The following is an 8,097-nucleotide window of genomic DNA, read 5'->3' as shown; positions in this document are numbered from 1 at the left end:
CCTCCCCGCCCCCATCCCCTCCCCCGCCGCCCCCGAGTTGCGGGATTTCGATGGAACCACCAAACGTAGGGGAACTTAAGGAGCCAAAACAGCAGAGAACTCAGCACGGAAATGCTGTGGCAAAGAAAAGGGGGCCCAGCCCCATCCCGCCCACTCTGCCCACGTGATAGCCGGTCAGACCGGTTTCTGGGGCCCCAGCAAGCCGCCGCCAGCGCCTGACCCCGTAACCCTGCCCCTCCCCCATCAGGGAAGAAAACCAGACGGACAGCACAGACTTTATTCAAACGGTCTTTATTTTCCTATCTGGCGTTTCTAGCAAAAAGCCAGATAGAAGAAACTAAACAGAATCCACCACAGTAAAGATAAACAGACCTCAGCACGCCCTGGCAAGAATCCTTCCCTTCCCAAACTGGCCCAGTCTCACTAGCAACTGGTCCCAGCTCCCTAAACACCCCCACCCAATTCTGTGATTCAGACCAGGATCGTCTGGGTTGTGTCTGTGTGTCTGAGGGCCGGTCAGGCTGGAGTCTGTGAACATATTACCACCTCTAACGCACCAGAGGAAGATTTTAACCTGAAACTAGATCAGTCCCCACCTTGCCCCCGCTGGACACCCGAAGGCGCAGGAGCGCGGGGCACAAACGGGCAGCGCGCGGGGCGAGGTGACTCAGGAAGCCCTCCTCCCATTCCCCAGGGCCGTCCACACCCCAGACCCTCCTCCCAGGCCCCACACCCACGCAAGGCAACAGGAAGCTCCCCACGTCTGCCCCATGACGCAACGATGACCGCTTGCACAAGTATGTCACTGGTGGGGGAAGGGAGCGCCTGCCTGGAATTCTCTGAGGTTGGAAATGCAAACACCAACTATCGAAAAACCTTGAAAGGGCAGCACAGCTCCCAATAAGAAATAAAGTCCGACCCTGAGGAGTTTAAAGAACCAAGCCTCCCTGCTCCCAGTCCCAGAAGGAAAGGGAAAAGGTCCACGTCCCAGTCCGTTAAGACAGCACCTGTGGGCGCAGCAGGTCTCGGCGGAAGGCGCTCGCGCTCCCCGCTCAGTCTCCTCGGCGCCGCCGCAGCGCACAGGCGGCGACGGCTCCCCGGGGGCAGAGTCCCTCTTCAGGCCTCTCAGCAGCCCGGGCGGCCGCTCCTCTCCACGGTTTCAGCGGGCGCTCCCCCGGGGGTGGGCCCCGCCTCGGGTGTGCGCACTCTGGCCGACGGTTCGGCCCGCGCTCTGGGCTCCCGTAGCGCCGCTCGGGGACCCTCAGAAAGCCACCACGGCCCGCACGAGCACGTTCAGCATGCTGTCCGCGGGGCGGCAGGCAGGCTTCGCCTCGCATGCCGGCGGTGCCGTCGGGGGGGCGGCGGGGCTGCAGTTCAGAAGGCCAGAGAAGCGCCTCTGTAAGACGCGCGCCAAGTTGGGGAAAGCGCCCTCCGCTTGCGCGGGAGGTGGTTGCAGGCGATCAGGGACCTCCGAAGAGGCCCCTTCCTCCTCCCCTCCTTCTAGACGGGCTTTCTTGCTTGGGACCAGTCCGACGTCCCCGCCGTCACTCAGGCTGCTGCTCCGCCGCTTGCGGCTGACTTTGCTGGGGCGCGGGGCACAGGGGGCTGGGGTCTCCTCGGCTCGCGGCGCCTCCCGCGTGTCCATGGGCTCCGGGGAAGGCGGCTCACTGTCGGGGGGCGCTGCCTCGGATACAGCTTCCGCTTCCCGCAACTGATGCAGGCGAGGATCAGAGGAGCGCACGGGCAGCAAGGGCACCTCGGGCTCGTGGGCTTCCACCTTGGCGGAGAGGTAGAGCTCCCGCGCGCTGCGCATGACCAGCGACAGCTGTAGGCTCCGGTGCAGCCGCAGGCCACCACGCTGCATGCGCGAATGGTACATCTTCCACACCGACAGGGTCATGATGCGTTGCGCCTCTTTCTGCACCTCCATGGCGGCTAGACGGCGGGGGCTCCCAGGCTGGGCAGGACAAGTAGCAGGTGCACTTCGGGCTACGCGCTCGTTCACGCTACTCCCCTCGCCCCGACACACGCCGCGACACCGCTCGGACGCTCAGCCCCGGTGCCCGCCACCCGGGCCCTTTTGTACCCAGACTGAAGTCACGGAGACGCCCCGCCCAATCAGAGAGCCGCATCCGGGCTTCCCAACTCAAGGCAGCGAGAGACTCCTTAAAGCGACAGGGTGGAATTTACCGAGGCGCGAGAAGGGACTGGAGTCGGGGCGTGGAGGAGCCTTTCCCAATCCACGCAGAGCTCTCCGGGTGGTCTCCTTTCTCAGGGCTGTCAAGGCGCGGACGCGCGAGCCCAGAAGAGCAGGGCGGCGTATGGGGATCAGAGTCCACCCACGTGCTTGCCTTTGAAGCCCCAGTGGTTTGTAGGCGGCAAGTTTCCCTTCAAACCGGGGAAGACCGGGGTTCGAACCGGTACATTCCCCCGTGGGCACAGTTCCTAGCAGCTACTAGGTGTCTGGCTAATGCTTTTTGAATCAGTAACCGATTAACATTGTTTGAATCAGTAACCGTGCTAACACTAAGCACTTACCACCCGTCAGGCGCTGTGAAGGGTTTTCTTTTACTAAATACCAGCTTGATGCCTCACGTCCACTCCGCGGAGGGTACTGTTCTACCTGATTTCTTCAGCTGGGGAAATAGAGACAGAGTGGACTCGTCCGATATTTGCTAAACGAACAAATGGGCCACTGCAGTGAAAGGGGGCCCCTGGAGCCTCCAGCTCTTGCGTCTTTCTAGCAAGCTAGCCCTCCTCACCCTCCTTCTCTGTAAGCAGTAGGAGGTGGGCAGCAAGGGCTGGCTCCAGGGCAGAGCTGCACGGGCATCGGATGTCTGCAGACACGAGCGCAGCCCGGGGTACCATTCCTGCGCTCCACACCGAACACTACCCCCACCCCCGCCACTTTCCCTCTACTTGAGCCCACGGGTGGGCCGAGTGCTCGCAGGACAGAGGACCCGGCCACAGGACAGTCCGGGTGAACACGTGGCTGCGCCCCTTAGACAACACGGCCGTGCTCCGCCCCTGCGACCCAGGAAGCGTGGTTGGGGTAGGAGCTGTAAACCGAGTAACAGAGATAAAGCAGATAGAAAACATCGGCCCCACCTCCGCGAAGCCCTATTGCTCGAGTCCTTCCAAAACAAGATGCAAAATTGTTCTTATAGCTCCATTCATTCGTGGCAAGGGTCCTTTAAGGGAAGATTCGTTTCTCCCCCTCCCACCCTCTCTGCCCCCCCGCGCGGAAAAGCGAGCTGAGTCTTCCGGCCACTGGAAGCGCCAGACTTCCACGACTAAATTTGGATATAATGACGTAGGGCAGGCGCGCGAGCGGCTTCCGGCTGCCCATATAAGGACGGGGGCCGGGATCTCCACTCAGAGCTGTGGCAGCCTCCTTCCGGGCGGGCGGGGGCGGTGCCTTGGCCTCCGAACACGCCTCCTCCGTTCCCTCCCGCTCTCCCGGCGGCTAAGGATGGCTGGAGTCCCAGGCTTCCGGACCAGGGGGCGGGGAAGGAGGGGAAGGCTTTGCTTCCTTTCCTCCCGAGGCCAAGAAGCCGTGATTCCTCTCTGGGAAGCCCCCCCGCCGGCAGGTAGGGGCGATCTCTGGGCTTCCACTGACGCCATCTCCCAGAGACGCTCCCAAACACCTTGCTAACACAAGGGAGTGATTCGCTGAGTAGCCATTCGTCCCTGTTCCCCCCTAAGGACCCACACAATTATTTCTCCCTACAAGCTTCTCTGCCGGGTATTCTCCCCCCCTCCCCATCATGCATCCTTAGAGAACCCCACCTCCCGCCTTCCCACGTTTTGCACCTAAGGACTCAACAGTTATATCTAATTAATGACCCCTCCAAAAACTTTCTCTAGTCATCGATCATGCCACACACTAAGGCGACCCGCTGAGGACGCCCCCACGGCGAATCCCCAATGACATCCCCAGCCCAGGCACTGTCTCTGAGACTTTACGAAGCGACTCCGAAACACAGGGGTACATAGATTTTCCAAGAACTCGAAACATCCTGCCCAGATTTCTCCAGAGACAGATTTCTTCACTCAGGTGATGGCTTCCCCCTCCCCCAAAAGAGTGCTTTTCCGGAGACCCTGTCACACAGAGCGCCTCTGTCACATAGGGGTACACCGTATGAGTCTCCAGACATTCCTGGCCCGTCCCCAGACGGAGACCCCACACACCGAGAACTTCCTTGTATACAGCATCCTCAGAGCCACCACCACGACCCCTTTTCCCGACCCTTAGCCTAGCACGCAGAAAAATCCCACACCCCAGAAGCATCTCTGGGGCTCCCACTCAAAAGCCACTCCACCCCAGGGCGGTCTTGGGGCGCCCTCCTCCGTAGGACAAAATACGAGGGCAGTCCAGCAAGACTCTCCACCAGAGAATGCCCGCACCTCATTCCACCTCCTGGGGGAAAGTGAGGGAGGACCACCTCTCCTCCAACCCCTTCCCAACCGTGGGTTGGGAAGATGTCCGAGGACAGGATCAAGGTGCAGGCTAGGAAGTCTGTTAAGAGCATCTACAAATTGAGGGGTGGCTCAGTCGGTTAAACATTAGACTTCTGCTAGGGTCATTATCTGGGGGTTCGTGGGCTCGAGCCCCGCGTTGGGATCCGCTGGCCCCGCCATCTCTCCCTGCTCCTCCCGGCTCTTACTCTCCGTCCCAAGAATAAACAAACATTACCAAAAAAAAAAAAAAAAAAAAAAGAGGATCTATCTACCAATCGAATGATCCCCAGTCATAATCTCAGATTTGAAGGGTAATTATTATTCACATTGCCCAAAAGGGAAACTGACGTTGCTGCAGCAACAATCCGAAGGGCTGAGTCTCCAACGGAAAGATTACGAGCTCCGACCCCCAGATTTAACTGGGACACTTCTGGGGGCGGGCACGGCGAGCTAAGGGGACGCGAAGCTGTTTCTGCCCACAATAAAAATGGCCGCGAGAAGGGCGGAAGTGCGGGCCTCCGAGGCCTCTCTTTCTACCCTGGCCTGTGGGTTCTCGTTGGTGGCACGAGTCACGTGACGGGGGCGGGGGTGGCGGCGCTTTCCCCTCTGCTGGGAGGGAACCCATGACCGAAGCCGAGAGGGGAGGGGGGGCTTGGGCTCGGACAAGGTGTGTGTGACATGTCTCTCGAAGATCCATTTTTTGTTGTCCGAGGGTGAGTGACAGCAATGGGGGAGAGAAGAGGGTGCTCGGTTACCCCGCTAGCAAGTGCCCGCGTGCCCGGCAGAGCGTGCTAGGCAGTTTGGGCACAGCCGTCGGGGTGCGCGGGCCAGGGTCGACCCGTGGCCGAATGGGATGGGTGCGCAGGGGGTTATCAGGGTATCCTGAGCCCTCACTCGTTTGGGGGCGCAGTGGCCGGCGGGAGGACCGCCTGCCCCCAGCCGTGACCACTGTGTGTGGCCCTGCCCGGCAGCGAGGTGCAGAAGGCGGTGAACACGGCCCGCGGGCTGTACCAGCGCTGGTGCGAGCTCTTGCAAGAGGACGCGGCGGTCGGACGCGAGGAGCTGGACTGGACGACCAATGAGCTGCGGAATGGCCTGCGCAGCATCGAGTGGGACCTCGAGGACCTGGAGGAGACCATCGATATCCTGGGGGAGTTGCGAGGCGTCCCGGGAGAGCCCATTGCTGTGGCAGGGGGCAGCCGGACACTTGGGAGGTTTTGAGGGTTTGCGGCAGAGGAGGGGGTCATGTCTGGCTTTGGCCTTAACCCTTGACTCGCGACTTACGCATAGTGGAAGCCAACCCAGGAAAGTTCAAGCTGCCAGCTGGAGACCTGCAGGAGAGAAAGGTGTTCGTGGAGCGGATGCGGGAGGCAGTCCAGGTGAGGAAGGTTTCTGGTGGCTGGAGCGTGGGGAGGTTGGAGTGTCTTTACTCTCTGATGGCGTCCTCTCCCCTAGGATATGAAGGATCATATGGTCAGCCCGGCAGCTATAGCCTTCATGGAGAGGAATAATAGAGAGGTAAGGCATTCAGACCCAACGTCCAAGCCCAAGCCTGACCCCTCTGTGTGTGTTCACTTGACTCCCTTGCATGTATAGGGTTGTCCCTTGTGTGTGAGTGCCCATCTTTGAGCAGTTGGCTCTTGGCTATCTGTCTGCCCTTTCTGGGTGCCTATACCCAACCGTTACGTTTCCAGGACATATGCCTACCTTTTTCTCTGTATCTGTGCCTGGCACTTCTGAGCCTGTGAACTTGGCCTCTGAGTAGATCTCTATCTGTGGTCGGCTTTCATACCATTTCCCTCCGTGGGTGTGCCTGCTCATGACTTTTGTGTCCACTCCCCCGGCTGCCTCTGTTGGTACTTTTTTTTTCTGCGTGTCCATCCAGCCTGTCTCCATCCTATCATGGGATCCCCGTGTGGGATCTGGGAGGGTGGGGGGGCCGAGACCTGTATGAACTTGGAGTCCTATAGCAGCACCCACCCACTTCCCAGGTGTGCTGTCCTGAGGATGGCATTCCAAATTCTTAAATATGTCTGTTCATATGACGAGTCCACCACGGATTTGGGAAATCTGCATCCCAGCCCCAGGAATGTCCCCATTTTACAGATGAAGAAACTGAGGCATAGGGAGGTCAGTTGATAGGATCTTGGGGTCACCTTGTTAGTAAGTGGTGGACTTCAGAACCCAAGCTACCCCATTCCTGAGACTACCTTCCCAAGTAACTGCCATCTTGATTTGCCAGCACTGTGTCTGGCTTTGTCGTGAGCAGCCCTCTCTCCCTGAACCTGTGGTCTGTGTCCCCATAGATGCTGATGGGCAAGCCAGCTGCCCAAAAGTCATCCGGGGACCTGCTGGATGCCAGCATGGCCTCAGCCACCTCCCGTTACATTGAGGAGCAGCAGGCCACACAGCAGGTTCGTGCGGGTGGTTGGGGATCCCGGACTGGAGGACTCTGGACAGCTCAGGGTCACCCACCCCACTCCCACCCCCGCCTCCGCTGACAACAGTTCCCACCCCTCCAACCTGCAGCTGATCATGGACCAACAGGATCAACAGCTGGAAATGGTGTCTGGGAGCATCCGGGTTCTGAAGCACATGTCGGGCCGTGTCGGGGAGGAGCTGGATGAACAGGGCATGTGAGGCCAGGATTCTGGGGGGGAAGCGGGGGGGCGGACTGGGCGCCCACAGCTGGCCGTACCGGTATGCCCAGAACTTTTGGAGGCTAATGCCACCTCCGTATCAACAGCATGCTGGATGCCTTTGCTCATGAGATGGACCACACCCAGTCCCGGATGGATGGGGTCCTCAGGAAGATGGCCAAAGTATCCCACATGACAAATGGCAAGTCCCTGTGGGGAGGTGGCTCAGGGGTGATGGGCCAGGGAAGGTGGTACCTGTCCCCCCAACCTCCACCCCTGCCGTGACCTCTGACCCTCTTGCCCCCAGATCGCCGACAGTGGTGTGCCATCGTTGTGCTGATGGGGGTGCTCCTTCTGGTTCTCATCCTGCTCGTCGCCCTCTGACGCTGGCCCGCCCCAGGGCGCCGGTCCCTGTAGCTGCGGAAGCTGGCAGGGCCCTGTCCCCTGGGAGAAGGGGCTCCTTCCTGGAGAGTTGTCTCAAGGTTCTCAGGGGACCCTGGGCCACAGCCCCTGCCACTGGTCCTGTCTCAAGTTCAAGTGTGCTTAGGAGGTGGTAGAGGTAGGGGAACCTCAGACACACGCCTCTCCATTTCTACTCTGGTGCCCCAAAGCCATTTGCTCCTGTGCCTTCTGCGTGTGCCAACTTGAAATAAAATCCCAGTTTATATATATATATATATATATATATATATATATATACACACATTTGTATCATACTGTGTGTTGTGGCTCGTTAACTCATGCCTGCCCCCTGAATGGGACTCCCATTGTGAGCCCCTTGCTTGCACGTGCTGGTGTGCACGGAGGTGCATGCGCATGCGCCTATTAGGGATACTGTTGGTCAGGATTTGGTGCAGAAAAGACGGGTCCAATTTATTTCTTGGTTTCACGATGGATAAGGTTGAAAAATCCCAACCCTGATTCTCCCTTGAGCCTTTGAAGGTTAAACATCCCCTGCTTGTTCCTGGCAAATCCCTCACTTAGGAGGTGCCCGGGT

The 8,097-nt window shown here is 59.3% G+C and overlaps 2 protein-coding genes across 3 annotated transcripts; one reads left to right on the top strand and one right to left on the bottom strand.

The window, feature by feature from the left end:
- Positions 1-274: 274 nt before the first annotated feature.
- On the bottom strand, positions 275-2,384 carry IER2 (immediate early response 2). Its single transcript, XM_029916839.1, has one exon. It carries the CDS (start codon positions 1,928-1,930, stop codon positions 1,262-1,264), a length of 669 nt encoding a protein of 222 aa, XP_029772699.1. The 5' UTR covers positions 1,931-2,384; the 3' UTR covers positions 275-1,261.
- A 2,679-nt stretch (positions 2,385-5,063) lies between these two features.
- STX10 (syntaxin 10) lies at positions 5,064-7,787 on the top strand. 2 transcript variants are annotated; one of them, XM_029917247.1, is made up of 8 exons: positions 5,064-5,174; positions 5,433-5,602; positions 5,746-5,840; positions 5,917-5,979; positions 6,768-6,875; positions 6,991-7,097; positions 7,208-7,302; positions 7,408-7,787. In XM_029917247.1, the coding sequence occupies exons 1-8, from the start codon at positions 5,140-5,142 to the stop codon at positions 7,482-7,484; spliced, it is 750 nt and encodes a 249-aa protein (XP_029773107.1). In that variant the 5' UTR covers positions 5,064-5,139; the 3' UTR covers positions 7,485-7,787. The 2 variants fall into 2 exon arrangements, with proteins under 2 accessions (XP_029773107.1, XP_029773108.1); XM_029917248.1 differs by having other exon boundaries at positions 6,991-7,093; positions 7,408-7,492.
- The last annotated feature ends 310 nt before the right edge of the window (positions 7,788-8,097 follow it).

The sequence above is a fragment of the Suricata suricatta genome, chromosome 12 (assembly GCF_006229205.1).
Source record: "Suricata suricatta isolate VVHF042 chromosome 12, meerkat_22Aug2017_6uvM2_HiC, whole genome shotgun sequence".
Classification (NCBI taxonomy): Eukaryota; Metazoa; Chordata; class Mammalia; order Carnivora; family Herpestidae; genus Suricata; species Suricata suricatta.
This window is presented reverse-complemented; position numbering and strand designations above follow the sequence as displayed.

What these genes read in the sequence shown, in the direction of transcription:
- STX10 (XM_029917247.1), top strand. Translation starts at nt 5,140, where the DNA reads ATGTCTCTCGAAGATCCATTTTTTGTTGTCCGAGG. An exon ending in GAGCTGGATGAACAGGGCAT is followed by an intron (nt 7,098 to 7,207) that starts GTGAGGCCAGGA and finishes CCGTATCAACAG; the next exon opens with CATGCTGGATGCCTTTGCTC. An exon ending in AGTATCCCACATGACAAATG is followed by an intron (nt 7,303 to 7,407) that starts GCAAGTCCCTGT and finishes TCTTGCCCCCAG; the next exon opens with ATCGCCGACAGTGGTGTGCC.
- IER2 (XM_029916839.1), bottom strand. Translation starts at nt 1,930, where the DNA reads ATGGAGGTGCAGAAAGAGGCGCAACGCATCATGACCCTGTCGGTGTGG.